The 19,286-nt window shown below is 41.8% G+C and overlaps 1 protein-coding gene across 1 annotated transcript in view; it reads left to right on the top strand.

Annotated features, from left to right (window-relative positions):
- Positions 1-9,148: 9,148 nt before the first annotated feature.
- Olah (oleoyl-ACP hydrolase) overlaps positions 9,149-19,286 on the top strand; it is a 23,313-nt gene continuing 13,175 nt past the window's right edge. Inside the window, exons 1-2 of the mRNA XM_021156755.2 lie at positions 9,149-9,180; positions 12,610-12,740. Coding sequence (XP_021012414.1) covers positions 9,149-9,180; positions 12,610-12,740 — 163 coding nt within the window. The remainder of the gene's footprint in view (positions 9,181-12,609; positions 12,741-19,286) is intronic.

Consider the following 19,286-nt stretch of genomic DNA (forward strand, 5'->3'; position numbering starts at 1 on the left):
TCTTCCTCCTCCTCCTTCTCCCCCTTCCATGGCTCTGATTAAGAGCACTAAGCACTGGCAGTACCATAGCTTGGATGGTATGGTAAGCTCTCTTGAAATCTCTCTGCTAAGCAACTTATTAAAATATTTTTAAAACTTATATTCCAATAAATTGAAAAAACTACAATGGATGGAAAGATTCTAGACATTTCTTTTTAATTAGGAAAAGATCACTTCTCTTTGTGACTGAGACTATCATGTGAGCCCCTGAAGCTTCTGTCTCAGCCCTTCTCATCCGTAGACATCAGTCACCCTCTTCTAAGATACTAATTAACCTCATGGTTGGGCTCCTGACAGCTTATCTCATGTATATTTTCTACTTCATGTTTAACCTGTAGAACTTGAGACTCTAAAATCTTTAGGAGCCACAAAATAACATCTTCCGTGCCTCTTTCCTCTTGAAATGAGTCATAGGCTTGGGGAGTGTGACTTCCCAGTTCTCAATGCCTGTCAGTGGTGTCTAGATTTTTTTAAAAGGAGGTAGTAGCAGCGACAGTGACTCATACCCTGAAGTCATCATCACTACAGTTTTACAGCCTAGAGTCTAGAAGACATCTCTTGATAAAGAGGTTGAGGGGTGTGGTCCTATAAATAGTAAGAGGATCGAGACTAGAACTCTTGAAATGAGAATAACTATGGCATCTAAAACTCTCAGTCCAAGGAAGCTTAGATTGTTTGTTCTTAGAATTCAAAAGACTATTCTGTTTTATACATGCATACCTATGTACACATGCAAATGTGCTCTCTTGCACACACATGAGAGAGAGAGAGAGAGAGAGAGAGAGAGAGAGAGAGAGAGAGAACGAATCTGTCATGGTCTATTAATGCAGTAGCAGAATTCCTCTTGGAACATCAAGCACTTTCTTTCTGGAGCAGCAGTTAATCCGTCTAAGGCTCATTCATTCTTGAGAACAGTAACTGTCTATGAGTTTGTTGTCCTATGTCATTGAAGGCCTTCCCCCATGATATCCAAGTTTTCTGCTAATCTCTAAGACAGGTTTCAACAAACCATCAAGCATAAGATCCTCTCCGACTTGCCTATCTTCCTTCTGATCTCAAACATTGAAAACAGAAGCTAACCTTCATGAGGTCATCGATGAAAATCTCAGGTTTCTGCAAGGTATTTTGTAATTGTTTTCTAATATCTAAGCCAGATTGAATGATACACTCATTTTTAAATCCTCCTTCTGAGGACTCTGGTATCAAATATATGTGCCTCAGTAAGTTTTCCTTGAGCTTCTCATAGAAGGCAGCAGTATTTTCATTGGCTCCTTGCTCAATGGTACATACTTTATCACAATTGAAAGGCTTATCTCTACCGGCTCTAACTCTCCCGGTCAGATTGACAATCTGTGATGCTGCTGTCATTGCTCTACTAGGTTCTTAAGATCCCAATCAGGACTCATGACAGTGATACCTGGATCTAGACGGATAGTCAGCTGTTGACACAAAGGATCTAAGAGTTCTCTGTGAGTCTGGTTCTCACTCTGGGTAATTGTTTGCCATTTACCAAAGTACTGTCTGTTCAGGAGAATTCAAAGGCCTGAGTTTTTTGTTAGAATTCATCTAGATACTTTTATTAGTCATCAGAAAAACTTCTCTAAGTCTTTTCTTATTTCCTTTAAATCTTAAAAGGAAAATGTTCTCCATCAATGTTCCTCTCTTTGGGTGGTCCTATGAGGAAGCATCTCTTTGGGTGGTCCTGTGAGGAAGCATGCCTACAGTGGCTTCCAGGGTCCAGTAGAGGACTTCAGATAAGGTGGTTGGTGACTTGGGAAAGTGACTATGAATCTAGGTAGAGAGCGGGTAGTGGTGGGTAGGAAGGAGCATCTGGGGAGGTGAAAGACATATTTATTTATTCCCTGTAGCGTACGTCAAAAGAAGAAAGCTTCCTGAAGCTTTGAAGAGAGTTCCTGGGGCAGACCCTATTAAGGCTAAAATAGAAAGCTCCATTTTGTTTCCTACAGTCATGCTTGTTGACACCTTCAAATAGAATTATTCTATGTGAGCGACTTCAGGCCATGTACCATCTCATAGAAAAGATCTCATTGGAGAACAGTGTTATAGATCAAGTTTCCTTTGTGGGAATGGCTTCACCATCCTCTAGAGAGTACAGAGACTCAGGCGTTACAAAAGGAATGTAAGATTTTTCTGGGAACGGAGGCAGTGGGTTGAGAACCACATAGGTCTCAAATCCTTGAACTGCTCCACAAAGGGGTATGCACCGGTACAAAGAGCTTCTTTCCCATCTGGAAGAGTACAAGGAATTACCATCATAGCTACCTTTGAGTGAAGTATTTGTCCTTTAGGTTGCCTCTAGCTCCTGCTGCAGTTTGGGTTCCTTCAAAACAAACTGTGATAAGTGAGATACTTGTGGGATCCCGAAGATGAGGAGCACTCAGTCTGTCTGGCCCCCATCTCTTCCTGTGTCTCCTCTATGACTTGGAAGATGTGTGTAGCTTAGAAGCAACTTTATGTTCTGTGTTCAGCATCCAGAGGTTGGGCAATTCCACAAACAGTTTTCACAAGCTCCATTCCCAAGTAAATCTTGTTAATCATGTATTTGAACCAAGGGAGGAGCCTGAAAAATGAAGTTTGGATCTCAGGGCTTAAAATGAGCTGCCAGAATTCTCCTCTTGGAGCCCCTCCCACCCTCAGGGCTCTTTTTTACTTTTCCTTAATAAAAGTACTATCACTTTGATAAGTAAATAAATTAATAAGCTGATAAAGAAGAGTATTAAGGAAAATGATGGAGGAGAGGACAGGTGACTTAAGATGAAGTCCCCAAAGTCAGCAGCTCCCCTATTCTCTCTGCTAATCCATATAAATGGGCTCTTCCCCTTAATTTAGTAATTTAGTTGGTGTTCTGGTCCCATAGAGGCACTGTCAGGTTAAACAAGGACATTCAGGAGGTTGATACAAAGTAAAAAGGGATGCCCCTGAGGTTCCTAAAATTTATATAATCAAGTCTTACAGGATCTTGGGACACACCCAGTACCAACAGGACAACCAGAGGAAGACTTACTCCTGCTGAGTATGTGTTATGCCTAAAGATGTTTCAGAAAGCAAAACAGTTCATCTTAACCTATAAAGGAAAAAAACATTCCAAACTTTTATCTGACATGCTTGTGGCAGAGGCAGCTTCGAGAAGAGGGGGAGGCTCCCACAAAGTGAAAGTTGCCTTGCTGGGACTTGAGTGAACCAGAGCCCAAGGCTGGAGGCGAGTAGGGAAAGTGGACTATGGGAGAGAAAATGGGAAATACCAGTTGTAGGAAGTAGTCTAGGGCAGCCACTCTTGGCCACAACAGGGAGAGAAAAGGCAAAAAAACGTGAGCTAATGATTCAGGAACAGTAGGAGCGAGATCAGCATCCCCATTGAAGTATTCCAAGTATATCTTGCCTGTGGCACTCGGGGGACACTAAAGGGTTTCAATGAGGAGAGGCAAGAAGAGTGAAAAGAAAGAGGCAGCAAAGATTCTTGGAGTAGAGAGAGAGAGGGGAGAGGAGAAAAAGGAGCAAAAGTGAGTCTTATTTCGAGCAGACTCGTGCACAGACCCTTATTCACCAAAGACAGAATTGCTTTTAAGTGATTTGAGTCAAGGCACCAGGGTGCCATGGGATTACCTTGATGCCTACATGTTTGTCAAGATTAATTCAACAAGATGCAAAGGGAAAAAAGAAAAAGAAAGAAAGAAAAAAGAAAGGAAAGAAGAAAAAATGCAGTAAGCAAAATATATTAAATTCAGGATGGGTAGATACATCCACTTAGACACAAGCCACCTATCTGACTAAGCATTGTCCCACAGGGTCCTGGGTTCAACTCTTGTCTCCTCTACTTGGTCTTGCTTACATCATCTCTTCCTGCCTCCTGATGGGTGGGCATGATACACACTTCCCTCTCCACGTGTGGACTTAGGATAAATTGAACTGGAAATTGTTTATTTCTTTTGGAGACTAGTCATGGTTTTGTGGCTGACCTTGTAGCTAATCTTACGTCTATCTTCTTCCTAACAAAACCTCAATGCCTGCCCACACCTACCCATCTTATAGGACAGCAGCAGTTGGTTGTGACACTAATCTGACATCTTGAGTTGTCATTCTTAGACTCAAGTCTAAACCCCTTAATACTAAGGGAGGAGAAAGGGGCAGAGAGAGAGAGAGAGAGATCTGGGACGCTTTGTGTAAATCCTTGCAAAATTAGTGTACAAAAAAAATCAAGGTAGCAAAGTGGAAAAAGAAATATGGATATTCACTCACCCAAAGCCAACTGTGCAAACCACGGTGTAGATTTAAGATGCTAATGAGTCATGTGATTCATGAAATCGAATGTAGAACTACTACTTGTTTGCACAGAAAAAAAAATCTATGCAAAGGAGGCAAAAGTATATACTATACAAATGACCCAAAAGCTTATGCTGAGGTGTCTTAAAAGCCCTAATTCTTTGTATCAGAGACATCTAAACTTACTCCCTCTGCCTGTTTCCCGACTAGGAAGTGCAATTTTTCCTACTGAACTGTCCTTGCTTCTGCTGTAAGCGTGTATCTCTACTCAATTTCTTATTCCAGAATTCAATAACTTGGAAACATTTCAGAAGTTTACACTGTACCTCCACATTGGCAATATTAACACTATTTGCTTACAAAGTTATTAGAAGGATTCAGCTTGGTATGTCCGTAGCTATTTTGAGTGATAATTGCTTGGATAAGTGATTGCTTTTCCCTGCCTATCTTCACAGAGAGTTATACACAAAATCATCAAGGCAAGATATGGAACTTCTCAACCGTCATGAGTTTTCTATGTTAGAAATGTAGATGGATATTTTTAATCTTTCCAAAATGTCAGAATTGATTAACAATAAGCTGTTATTTTCACTAGCTGCAAAGCAATATAGGCTGACGCTGTTGCTCTTCTGGGCAAGGTGGGACTGTTGCGTTCACAAATTCACAGCAACTGGTTGCCTATGTAAGACCTGCACAAGATCAAGCCAGGCAACATTCGAGTGTGGAATGGGAAGGAGTTCAAGAACCCAGTCCTAACTGAAGTGCTATGCACTGTTGATGGCTTGAGAGCTGTGAGAGTCAGCTTTTATTACAATTATAGCTCCTGGTAAGTTAATCATACTACAGGAAATTACCCCACACAGAAATATATAGACAACACAAATTGGAGTTGTTGGGTTGTTAGATTTGAAAAGAAAAAGAAGACAGGAAGTTGGGTGGGAAGGGATATGGTAGTGTACCTGAAAGTAGTTAAGGGGAAGAATCACGAGTAAAAGTGATACAAATGTATTGTATAAAATCATCAAAGAAATAATAAAAACATTTATTTTAAAAAGAAATTCATAAAGTACCTACTTATAATACAACATCTGGAGATAGAGACAAACACATAGAGGTGCTTATGTGCCACGGAGGCTGTGAAAAGGCCAGAGGATAGATTTGTGAAGTGATCCTCTCTTACCTAGGGACAGAACTCAGGTTTAAACCTGGAATCTCGGCTTGGGCTTCCTATGTGTTTTGCCGGCTCTATGTTTCATCTTCCTTCCTTTTTGACTGACTAAACAATTACCCCACACAGAAATATATAGACAATATATAGACAACACCAACTCTTGGTGACTGGTTGTCTCTTGCTTAGAAATTGGAAATTACAAACTTACAGAGTCTAAATATTTTATAATGTGGGGAGGGCTCTTTCTTCACATACTGCTGACTGACTCGTGTTTGATCTGGTACGGTAAGTGCATATGAGACACGTTACAATTATATTTTATTATATCAATGTCTCTGTTCACTCAGTTATTTCCCCCTGTTCATGCCTTTTGTCACTTCAGGCATCCCATATTGTTTCTGTGGGTTACTTTGTCTCCACTTAGGGGACAGTCTATGTTTTCACTACTGTGAAGATGTTTGTACATGGTTATTTTTCGGTTGGTTTGTTTGTTTATCCTTTTAATGATTTACAATTTTCCTAGGAGTATAGAAGAAATTGTAAAATACTGAAAATAGATGGCAAATATAGCAAAACAGTGTTGTAAATCATATTTCAACCAGCATTATTTTATGTAGATAATGGCTTCTTCTTCCACATGTTTATTTTAATTTTTCCTTTTTTTAAAAGATTTTTTTAAAATACTTGTTTATTTATTTTATGTATATGAGTACATTGTAGCTATCCTCAGACACAGCAGAAGATGGCATCAGATCCCATTACAGATGGTTGAGAGCCACCATGTGGTTGCTGGGAATTGAACTCAGGACCTTTGAAAGAGCTGTCAGTGGTCTTAACCACTGAGCCATCTCTCCAGCCCTAATTTTTTCTTTATTATTAAAATTTTCATATAGATATACAATGAAAATATGAACACATCTGCCTTTGCCTTCTCCAACTTTCTCCATAGCCCATATGTTCTCTTGTCTTTTTTTTTTTTTAAAGATTTATTTATTTATTATATGTAAGTACACTGTAGCTGTCTTCAGACACTCCAGAAGAGGGCGCCAGATCTCGTTACGGATGGTTGTGAGCCACCATGTGGTTGCTGGGATTTGAACTCTGGACCTTTGGAAGAGCAGTCGGGTGCTCTTACCCACTGAGCCATCTCACCAGCCCCTCTCTTGTCTTTTTTATTGTGACCCACCAATGGCAGGTTATTGTTGATGTCAGTGTTTCCATAGGTGCCTGACTGTGGGCCCGTCCATGGGAGGAAGAGCAAGGGAATCCTTCCAGATGCTTGGGTTCTTATGAGGCATTTTTGCTGGGTCTGAGATGCTTTTGTTGCTGAGTGCTAAAGCACACACTTAACATTTGCAAGGCCCCTGGATGTACAACACACACACACACACACACACACACACACACACACACACACACCTTCCTGTGTGGTTCTTTACTTTGCTTGAAAGTAAATTCTACTATTTTATTTCTGTGGCTTGTCTACATTGCCAGCAGTCTAACTTCTACGTCCTGTGTCATTTGCACCAGCTGGCTCCTCTGTTTATTTTATCGGTCATTATTACTATTATCATTGTATTTTTGTTTTCCTTCAGTTTCCTTGCTGTGTGGCCGTACTCAGGTTTCTTTATCATCCATTCTCGGAATTCTGCTGGACATGTTTTATTTTTAGCCTGGTGTCTTGTGTCAGTTCTGATAAAATCTGAGCCCTTGCTTCCTGTATATAGCTCATTTGCCTTTGTGCCTCTGCTGCACCAGTAAAAAAAACCTGCTCCCTGTGGTTTTCCTGCAGGAGAATCCTTACTGCTTTACCGCTAGGTCCTGATGCTCTTGAGAAATGATGCAGATACCCTTGACCTTAAGAGAATATTTGTTGATTAATACATTTGAGCCCTGAGGAATGCTTGATCTCCCCAAACATAACTGACCACAGGCTCTGTCACGTAAAAAAAAAATTAAAAAGAGATGGAGAAATGCAACCTACTTTTATTGAGGCTTTGTAATCAGCAAGCCTCAGATGTTGTAATATATGTCTGTACCCCACCTCTGCCTGCCCATATTCCTTGGAAGAAGTAAACATATTTTTCTGCATTTTATGTCATTACTTTGTGTTTTAGCTTTTATGTTGAGATAGTCTTTCTCTCTAGCTCTGGATAACTTCAAACTTCCAAGCATCCTGCTTCAGTTTCCTGTGTTCTGGTTGTAGGCAGGTACCACCGTGCTCTGCGGCATTTTGTATCATTATCTCAGAAGCAAAACTTTGCTCACAGAGTCAGTGACCGCCTAGTAAATTATCAAGGTGAATCATCTGAGGCACAGGATGGCTCCGAGCCACTGCTTGTACAGATAAAAGGCTGTTTCCCCACCCTCTCCTATTTGAGCAGGCTTTCCGTGCCTCTCGGTGTGCTGTGGTTTCTCCTCTGGAAGGAGCATCGCTGAAAGTTGAGCCTCACTTCTCCAGAACACTCCTGAGATTCACCATCGAGTTTGTGAATTAAACCTTGGTCTTAGCATGACTGCCAGGGATTCAGGGGACTTCTAGGTGGCAAGTGAGTTTAAAATCTTTATGTTATGCATCCTTTATACATTTATAAACTATAGTAATTTTTACTTGCTTTATTGAATGTTAGAAGCTTACAGGATTAGTAGCTTGATAATGCTAGCGTTACTAAAGTCTTAAGGGTAAAAGCCCCAGGTTTCAGATGCCCAGACAGGTTAGGCTGTACGATTGTGCCAGTTAGTGAGATGGATGATCGTGTAAGGAAGAGGAGGGAGATTCCATTCCTGCGGACTGAAGAGTTCCAGTGACTCTCCCCCTGTCCATCTGCGTGGTGCTGATGGAGTTTTAGGTTTAAGCAAGGAAGAATTGAGGCAGGAGAGAGACTTAAGGAGGAGTTCTGGTCAGAGTGCTGTCTGTTTGATCATTGTCTCGGTTCTGGTTCTTCCAGGCAGAAGGTTTTGTGTGTGTGTGTGTGATTTTTGTTTTGTTTGTGTGTGTGTGTGTGTTTGTATTTGGTTTTGTTTGTTTGTTTCTTTTTTTTCTTTTTGTTTTAGCCAAAGTAGTTTCTAATCACCTGTTCTAGTAATAAATTCCTCCCCACTCCTTTTTTAAAAACTTCCTAATTCTCTCTTAATATTTAAAAGAACAAAACTCTATAAATACCCAGAAAGCTAAGATGTGTTTTCAAAACACATATCTCTGTCTAACTTCGCAGTAGGTATCAGGTGTTTTCTGTCTTGTGACCTGGGCACTACTCAGCTGAGGCGTAGGTAGTACACAGGCTGCATCTCTGTCTCTATGGGCATTATCTGGAAGTTCTGCTGATGTGCACAGTGACAGCCATCTATACACGGAGGCCGCTAACACCCAGCTGCTATACGCTGTATGAGTCTGACCTGTTTGCCCTTTTTTCCTCTTTCCCCCATCCATTTCCTTCTCCTTGTACTTTTCCTTCTTTTTCTTCCTGCTCTTCTCCTCTTCTTCACTGCCTTTTAAAAGCAGGATTCTGAGTGACAACCATAATCAGCGGATTAAAAAGAAATCTGGTCACTTGGTGTACAAAAGGCTTATTGGAGATTTTTGTGCCCAGAGGGGAATTAATTTCAACACAGTGGCAGAAGATCTCTGAGATCAGCAATTCCTAATCAACTCACAGGATGGAGACAGCAGTCTATGCTAGGAGTACCAGGTAGGCTGCTTCCAGGAACTCCTCACTCCCCATCTCTGGTGCTTCAGCACCCTAAATTTGTTGGATTGCCTTGTTACATTTAAAGGGGCCCATCTCTGAAATTGAATTTGCTTCCACTTCCTCTGGTGAAAGGTGGTACGAATTACTTGTATATAAAATGCTACTAGCTTGGAGTTCTAAGCTAGTATTTAATCAATCAATGGATTGATTATTGTGTGTGTCACTGCGAACATGTGGAGAAACAGGATAACCTGCAGGAGTTGGTTTTCTCCTTGGATCACATGGGTGATCAAATGCCAGCTGTTAGGTACCAGAGTCCAGCTCCAGAGGGGGTTTAGGTCCCAAAGAAGAGACGTGGGCTTTGCAAGGAAAGGAGACTGACAGAATCTAAGGGCGAATCAGGATGTTTATTGAAAAGAGGTTACACCTTTTATACTCCATGTTTGCATAATAGCCTAGCCACGGGTAAATAGAAAGCAGACTTAATGAATCCAAGATGTGTATGATCTTTTCAAAGACCATTTTTAACCTATTTTGGCCCTATTTTTCAATATCCAGAATGAAAGAGGTAATCAACGTTTTACAGCATTTTTCTTCAAAGTAAAGGCAGTAAGTTCAGCAAACATCTAAGTTGCTGTTGCTCTCTAAGGTTCAGCAAGCCCACCAGGTGCCCTCCTGAACATTCTTAGCCTTTGTGGTGGCCCTTTGTGGTCAGAAGGTGGCAGATATTGAGTCCTGAGAAACAAGCCATAAGAACAATTTTCACTCCTTAAGGGGCATGAAGCAGCATGTGTACCATGTTGCATAAGAAGCATTGAGCCATTTCCTAATTTCATTCCTGTGTCCCTCAGCATTACGATATGGACCTGTTCTCCTTATATACTTCCCAAAGGGAAGGTCCGAATATCTTAGTCTTCTCCCAGTATACCAGAAAATTTTAATTCCTTCAATGTATGCTCTTGTATATGACTAACTCTTAATAGTATCTGCTCCTTGTGGGGGCATACCAGGTCTTGCTGTGCCTTCTGTAAGTCGTGTACCCAGGGAATCAGCCGTGGACACTGTTCTGTGCTTATTAACTGAACTCTTGCCCTCGGCTACCCGGGCCTCAGACTCTGAGTCTGGGCCCATTGTTTCTCCCAGTTGTGTGCTTTCATCCTTGGGGCCAGGTGTGAAGTTCCTAAGACTTCCTGGAACCATAACTCCTTAACTTCTCTGTTCTTGGTACAATAAGGGGTGCAAAGTGGGGATTCTTGTGTAGGAGGAGTAAGCAGAGTTATCATGATATACGGTTCCACAGTGGAGGAGACCTTTCCAAAGATTTATTTTGTTTTGAGGGTCTGCCATTGTGTACCTTCAAATCTACCATCAAAGCCCATACAGAATTTCCCAAGGGGCGGGGGGGGGGGGGGGTGGACACACAAGGGACCTCTCATAACATAGTGAGAGTCTGAAAGTAAAAGGTGCTAGAGAATTGTGAGCCACAATGTTGTATGTTGGACCTAGCAGCAGTGATCGTCATATGACCCATGCCATTAGGCTCGACATCACGTTCCCTTTATGCACTGAGCCACCTTGCCATCCCCTTTGGTAGTATTTTAAAGTTAAGTTTTATATCTCTGGCTTGTCTAAAATCCTAACATGGTTTGGAAGAGCACACTATCTTGGAGAGCCCCTTCTTGCCCCAGCTCTAACCCAAAGCATCTCAGAATGTCCTCTACATCCTACGTCTTAGTGACATTGATGCTGAGACTATGGGGAAAGGGTCAATGGTCAAATAGTTTCAATGGTGAGCAGGATTTGCACCCTGATTCTGATTTATGACTAACTGGGTTGGTGGCGATGTCTCTGGATCTCACTTTTGCTAATGAGGAAGACCCAAGTCTCACCCTCTGTTTACATCGAGGCCACTGAGAATGTGAAGCACCTGAGCAGTTTGCCTAGTGTCCCATGGTAAGAGCTGTAGCTAGGGTTTACACTGGGGACTCAACTTTTCCTCTGCAGCCTTCATCACTACACAGTACAAATGGATTAAATAATTTGTCTGCTTACCCTCAACTCTGGAGTTATAGATGATTTAAATACCAAACATTGAGGGAAGAGAAAGAGAAGTTGTGTTTAGCTAGCTGTGGGACTTTGATTCCCTTTTTAGAGTGGGAAGATAGGGTGGATGTGCAGGACACAAACAGATGCCAGGGAGGGAGAGCTTCTGTGGTCTAGACTCAGCAATCTGAGACCTGCCATCTCACTTCATGCATCTTCTCAGTTATTTTACTATAAAGTACAAAGTCCCCTTATGAGAACAGAGTATCTAGAAAGATCTCAATCTTTTGGTCAAATGACAAAACATAATCATGAAGGAGAGAAGATTTGATTGGGGGCCCGGAGGATGGCTCAGCAGTTTCGGGCCCTTGCTGCTCTTGCCAAGAGGCCAGGCTTGGTTCCCAGCACTCACATGGTGCTCACCACCTGTGACCCCAGCTCTAATGCTTCTGATGTCTTCTTTTGGCCTCTGTGGAGACTGTATGCAAGGGGCGTGCATGCGTGCACGAAAACATTCCGTTATATCAAAATCACGGCTTTTCAATCCATAGTCCTTGAGCCCTGCTATGTTGGTCCTGTAGAGAAGTGTACGTTGTAGGGAATGCATGGCAGACTGAAGGCACTTAGTTAAAGACCCCTTAAGAGGGAAGAAGAGGGAAGAGCAAGAGGAAGAAGGGAGAGAGAGACAGAGACAGAGACAGAGAGAGAGACAGAGAGACAGAGACACAGAGAGAAAGAGCAGGCCAAAGCTTCAATCATGTACCCTAGTCACCTCTCTTTCTTCCACCAGGACCACTTCTTAAAGGTTCCTCACTTCCAATACGATCTAAACTATAAAACTGATACTTTTTAAAATGACAAAACAGACTTAAAATCATTATTGTATGGCGATGGTTTCTCATTTGGAAGGCTCAGAGATCTTTGTAAGAAATTTAAAGATGGACTTGGAAACTTTCCTAGAGACCTTTACATTGTGGAGAATGCAAACATATCCATATAGGGTGGCTGTCTAAGGAGACACTTGAGCAGTGTCACTGGATATTGATGGTGACCCTGAGGACAAAGCCTTTTTGGACAAACTCTCTCCTCTGCTGTGAAAGAACAGGCATCTGCATCAATAGTTACATCACTCTTATTGGACATACAAAGTACATAGATAATTCACCATTCCATCTACGTCTCTAAGAGTTTATGGGTTGAAATCATAAAACAGACCATTCAAACCTTTGGAAACTCGATTCTTGGAGAAAGAAAGGCAGTGAACTCATATCTGAGCACATGCACCTAGTAGTTAATGAGACTTGTCATTAAAACTCACCTAGTTCAATTTTGAACTTTATCCAATAGCGTTATATAATGTTAAATGTATTTGAATTTTATTTCTAGGAACGAGAAGGTTTTGAACTGTTTGTATCAAAAGCCGGATGCACTTTTCAAACTGATCTGCTTTCCCTGGGCAGGAGGCGGCTCCACTCATTTTGCCAAGTGGGGCCGAAAGATTAATGGCTTGCTGGAAGGTATGTTGACTTTCATCCTAAGTAAATAAAGAAGCTTAGTTAACAGCTTCGCAGAGAAACTCGAGTTCGTTGACTTTCCTAGGTTTGTGGATTTCTAACCCTTATTAAACTGGAAATGTTTTCAAGTCATTGTTTTTTCAATATAATTTTTATCCTGTTATTTTTTCTTTTTCTTTTTTTAAAAAAAGATTTATTTATTTATTTTATGCATATGAGTACACTGTAGCTGTCTTTCAGATACACCAGCAGAGGGCATCGTATCCCATTCCAGATGGTTAAGAGCCACCATGTGGTGCTAGGGATTGAATTCAGGACTTCAGGAAGAGCAGTCAATGCTCTTAACTGCTGAGCCACCTCTCCAGCCCTTCCCCTGTCATTTTTTACATCATGGACACTGTGCCACTGGTTGCTGAGTCAACATCTTGAGCTACCTCTCGATGCATTTCTGCTTCTGTTCTCAGCCATTGACTTGGCTTCTCAGTGTTCCTGTCAGTAGACTTTATCTTGCAGCATCACGAGACAAACCCATCTCCTCAGTGACTTCCCGATTATATTTTCTTTCCCATGATTCCTTTCCTGAACAATAATGCCACTTTCTTTTTAAAATCAGTCTATATTTAATTACAAAGGGGTTCTGTTGCAGTGTCTCCTCCTATACAAACAGTAGTCTTTGATTCCTGTCCCTTTTCTCATCCTTTCTTAGTTCTTTACCCCCTTCCCTTCTCACATCCCATAATAGTTCTCTTAACTTTTGTAGGGGTTTTCTCCTCCTAAGTCTCACATATTAGAGGAAATATAAGATACTTGTTTCACTGAACATAAGAGTCTCAAGCTCCATCCATTTTTCCTATAAATGATAACATTCGGGCCAGAATGACAACTTGGCAGGTCAGGATACCTGCATCCATGTCTGATGCCCCGAGTTCAATCCCTGAGATTCACATGGTAGGAGAGAACTGAGTCTTACAAGTGGTCTCCACCCACACATGCATGAGTTGGTCATTGTAAAGTACTTGGCTCTCTTTCAGCTTTCAAACACCTTTTATTTGTTCTGTAGTCTTAATTTTTAAAATTTACATTAAAAATTAATAATATGTATATGTGTATGTCTGCATATGGTTTTGAGCATGTGCATATAGTACCCAAGGAGGCCAAAAGAAGGTATTGGTTCCTCTGGAACTGATGTTACAGAACATTATGAGCACCCTAACATGGGTGCTGGCAATCAAACTTGGGTCCTCTGAAAGAGTAGAAGGCACAGTTAACAACAGAGCCCCTTATCTCTCTGGCCCCAACTCTTAACTATTAAATTATAACATGACATGAAGGGGTTCCTTTTCAGTCATGCCACTTTGAGGGCTTAAATTCCTCCTCTACGTGGATGCACATGTCTTTCCCTAGAAGGAGAAAAAAACATCTGCTCTAATTTTACTGAAAGGTTTTCATGCCATTAGTTTGTACTTTAGTCCAGTGTTCTACGCCACGGCTTCTTGCGTGAGGTCTCCTGTTTGTGTGCAGCATTTCTTTTTTCTTTTTTTTTTTTAAAGAAAAAAAAAGATATTTTCTTCATTTACATTTCAAATGCTATCCCAAAAGTCCCCTATGCCCTCCCCCTGCCCTGCTCCCCTACCCACTCACTCCCACTTCTTGGCCCTGACGTTCCCCTGTACTGGGGCATATAAAGTTTGCTAGACCAAGATGCCTCTCTTCCCAATGATGGCCGACTAGGCCATCTTCTGATACATATGCAACTAGAGACACGAGCTCTGGGGGTACTGGTTAGTTCATATTGTTGTTCCACCTATAGGGTTGCAGACCCCTTCAGCTCTTGGGTACTTTCTCTAGCTCCTACACTGGGGGCCCTATGTTTCATCCTATAGATGACTGTGAGCATCCACTTCTGTATTTGCCAGGCACTGGCAAAGTCTCACAGCAGACAGCTATATCAGGGTCCTTTCAGCAAAATCTTGCTGGCGAATGCAATAGTGTCTACGTTTGGTGGCTGGTTATGGGATGGACCCCTGAGTGGGGCAGTCTCTGGATGGTCCATCCTTTCGTCTTAGCTCCAAACTTTGTCTCTGCAACTCCTTCCATGGATATTTTATTCACTATTCTAGGGAGGAATGAAATATCCACGCCTTGGTCTTCCTTCTTGATTTTCTTGTGTTTTGGAAGTTGTATCTTGGGTATTCTAGGTTTCTGGGCTAATATCCACTTATCAGTGAGTGCATATCAAGTGACTTCTTTTGTGATTGGGTTACCTCACTCAGGATGATATCCTCCAGATACATCCATTTGCCCAAGAATTTCATAAATTCATTCTTTTTAATAGCTGAGTAGTACTCCATTGTGTAAATGTACCACATTTTCTGTATCCATTCCTCTGTTGAGGGGCATCTGGGTTCTTTCCAGCTTCTGGCTATTATAAATAACGCTGCTATGAATATAGTGGAGCATGTGTCCTTCTTACCAGTTGGAACATCTTCTGGGTATATGCCTAGGAGAGGTATTGCTGGATCTTCTGGTAGTACTATGTCCAGTTTTCTGAGGAACCGCCCAGACTGATTTCCAGAGTGGTTGTACCAGTTTGTAATCCCACCAGCAATGGAGGAGTGTTCTTTCTCCACATCCTCGCCAGCATCTGCTGTCATCTGAATTTTTGATCCTAGCCATTCTGACTTATGTGAGGTGGAATCTCAGGGTTGTTTTGATTTGTGTGCAGCAGTTCTTATGTTCTGGTCCTGATTGCTTACTTTTTATGCTTTCTGAATGAGGTCACTCCTTCCACGATCACTCATGTCCCCTTGCCTACTTGGTTTTGCTCCTTGGTGACTCTTTCCAATGAAGGTTTTCATTCATGCTGAAGCTCTCTTCCAGTTCAGCATTCTTCTGAGCTGTCTTCCTTGCTCCATTCATGCAGTTATGAGTGTCACCTTTGAGACACTGGGCCTTTCCCTTACGTAGACTTTGAAGCATTTGTCTGCCATGCCTGCTGAGTGGTTGTGGGCCTTTTTAAGAGTCAGATTGCCTTTCATAGTTATTCTCTCTCCATTGCAGTTGGTCCTCACTTGGCATGTGTGGTACTTTCAGTTTTACATCTCAGTCCTCACTATCCTTCAGAAGGGGTGAATGTAGATCTCACTAATGACAATTAAAAAACAAGTCAGATAACTAAAGGTGATAGAAAAATAACAGAAGGCATCAGCTACATCCCCAATAAGAAATAGGGAAAAGGGGTGAGGATATTAATCAGATGAACAGGGAGTTTAAAAAATATTAAAAATAAAATTAAAAACATTAATAATTAAATTTAAAAAGAAGTGCAACTGGGGGAAAGAAACAAAAAGGAACAAGATGGGAGCGATTACCAACTGGGAGTGTAAGGTATAACCGTGAAGGGAAAAGACAAGAAAACCAACAGAGAGCAAGAAAACTCAGTGCTACCCTGGCTTAGGAGAAACAAGATGTGGCTGTTATGCTTTCACATCCATGTCTCTTTGACACATACTTAGTTCAGGGGACATACAAATTAGACCAAAGCACTGTTGCAGGCTGGACTCCACCCTGTCTTACCTGCTGAGGCATGCACTAGGAGGAGAGCTTGGCTGACTTCCTTCCATATTTATTCCAAGAGCTATGTGGTAAGTGTAGGAGCTGCATTGGGCTCTTGTCATTAGCCAAAATGGAAGACCAATTGCTTGGGTTTTGCCTCACAACATCACTCTGCCATTTTGAACACGGGAGTGAGAAAGGCCTTGAGCCACCAGGAACCTCTGGAGTTCTGAGAATTGGAAGCAGTCAAGTCCAACCAGTTTCTGCTGATAGAGCAGGATACAGGCTTCTATGCCATGCCATGCTGTTCTCAGATCCAACCCTTGCTCCGTTCCTGCTCAGGTAGGCTTGAGACTCTTCCCTGAGGTAGGGTCCCAGATACCAACTCTAAGCACACTCCATATCCCCCCAGCTCAGCCCACACTTCCCCAAGTAGACATGGTCTACAACTCAATGTCTAAGTCACATCCAGTTTCCTGATGCTTAGGGTGATCAACAGCTTAGCTAGTCAAGGACAGTGGCTTTTGGAATCCAGGGGCTCTTACTGAAGAATTTTCCAGGAAGACTTTCTTTCCTTCTTTTCCTTCCTTCCTTCCTTCCTTCCTTCCTTCCTTCCTTCCTTCCTTCCTTCCTTCCCTCCTTCCTTCCTTCCTTCCTTCCTTCCTTCCCTCCTTCCTTCCCTTCCTCCTTCCCTCCCTCTTTCCTCCCTCCCTTCCTTCCTTTTTTTTTTTTTTAATGAGACAGGGTTTCTCTGTATAGCCTTTGCTGTCCTAGAACTCACTCTGTAGTCCAGGCCATCCTCAAACTCAGAGACCTGCTTGCCTCTGACTCTCAAGACTGGGACTAAAGGTGTGCGCAATCACGTCCTGAGGAAAAGTTTCTTAATATGTTCTTCACTGCAGTGTCAATGGGCAGGTGGGAAGCTCAGGGAACCTTTGTAGCTCCTTCTTGCTGTGCAGGTCACCTCCCCAGTGGGTGTCAGTAAATAAGGCTGTGCGTACCTGTGAAGTTTTCCTTTTCTCATTTGCTGATAGCCCATCCCTCCTTGCCATGTTTGCTGATGTTAGTACGGATCTAAGGTTTCTGGGTTTCATTTCGTCTGTAGTGTTTTTATTGTACACCTAAGTCGTTCTGTGCTAGCCACCCCTCCTATGAACGTTCAGATTTGTGGAGAAGCAGGAGTGTTCTGAATGTCTAGAATCTGACATCTTCCCTTTCTGTATATTCCTTTTTTAAAAAGATAAAGGGATTAGATATGGATAAATAAAAGACAGACAGACAGATAGGAGTCTTATGTTACTCTGGATGGCTTCTAACTTGTGACCCTCCTTTTCATCCCTCTGAGTTCTGGGAAATGCAGGCATGAGTCACCATGCCTATCTTACCTATATTTTGTCCTTTTTGTTATTGCTATTTTTGAGACAGTGTCTCACCATGTAGCCTTGGCTGGCCTGGAATTCACTATGTAGACCAGGATGGCCTCAAACTCATTGAGATTCATGTGCCTCTACCAGGCCGGCAATTATCTCTATCTTCTTAAGATCTTGACATGTATAATTCAGTCAACTGTCCTAAGAGACAGCTGAATGTCCTAAGAGCGAGCCATAAATTCTTGCTGCAATCTTGGGCTTTTAATTTATGACTGTTTACAGTGCTGTATTGCAATCTTGTACTCTTGCTCTGTGAAAGTTGCCAACACCCCTGGCTGTTTGTTCTAGCAAAAGTAGATCTCAGAGTTAGGCAGACTTCTTAGTTAGAGTGCTTGCCTTGCAAGCAGAGGACCTGTGTCTTACCCTAGAACATACATAAAAATGCCAGGTATGATAGTGCACACTGGTAATCCCGGTGCTGAGGCAGAAGAAGTATGGGGACCCCTGAGGTCCACAGCAAGTCTAGGCTAATTGCTCAGCTCCAGGTCAATGAGAGCCTGACTCAGAGGAGGTAAGCCACACTACTGAGGATAACATTAGAAATTGTCCTCTGGTCTACATGCACTCACATAAACACATCCACCTGTGCATGCTCATGTGTGTGTGCGCGCATGCATGCACAATTTTGCATTGTACTAAACCACTGATGCAGCATAAATATAGAAGGAAACTGGACTTCCCACAGACTCACGGACTTCCCCTCCTTCTGAGTAAGTCCTCATGTCCTCAGCTGCTCACTGAAGCTTGCAGACTCATCTGTGTGCAGCTGCATAATTCATCCTTTGTTTCCTTTAAAAAAAAATACATGTTGATCTACTACACACTTTTTTCTTTCTAAGTAACTTACTTTTCACATTGTCATACAAGTTTATTTTGTATGTCATGCATATTCTTTTTTTATTCCTCGATCCTTCTTTTTCTGCCCTCATTGGTCACTTCTGTCCTGGTCGGCAATTTTACTTCTGCTTTCTAGCCATAGATGTATATATGACTTTATGTATCTATATAAAACAAAGGTTAGCTTCATTCATTTAATATGATTAACTCTAGTTATATCCATTTTTCCAAACACTATGACTTCCTCCTTTATGGCTGAAAATGTTTCCATGGCGTGAAGAGACTACGTTTTATTATCTGTTCTTTTGGTGAACACTTAGAATCCCCATGTGTTGTGATTGGTGCTGAAAAATACATTGCTGTGTGAGTATCTCTGTAATGGGTAAACTTGGAGCCCATTAGGTAAATATAGGAGAGTGGAACGGCTGGACCATATTTGCACAGATGGTGGGATGTAAACTAGTCTTGTCAGTTCAGAAATCAGCATGGACTTGTTAGAAAGTCCTTAATGGCCACAAGCAGAAGATGGTCACAGGGAACCACTAGACAAATTATCAGGCAATTCACATATTACATTTTGACATGTTTAGATTTAAAATAAATTGACTAAGATCTCTAATTTTTATTTCAAATGTAACTTTCAGAAGACCTTTTTATCTTTAATGCGTATGAGTGTTTGCCTGCATGTATGTATGTACACCATGTGCATACAGTTCTCATGGAACCT

This window comes from Mus caroli, unplaced genomic scaffold, assembly GCF_978045245.1.
Source record: "Mus caroli unplaced genomic scaffold, Mus_caroli_1 scaffold_2, whole genome shotgun sequence".
In the NCBI taxonomy this organism is placed as follows: domain Eukaryota; kingdom Metazoa; phylum Chordata; class Mammalia; order Rodentia; family Muridae; genus Mus; species Mus caroli.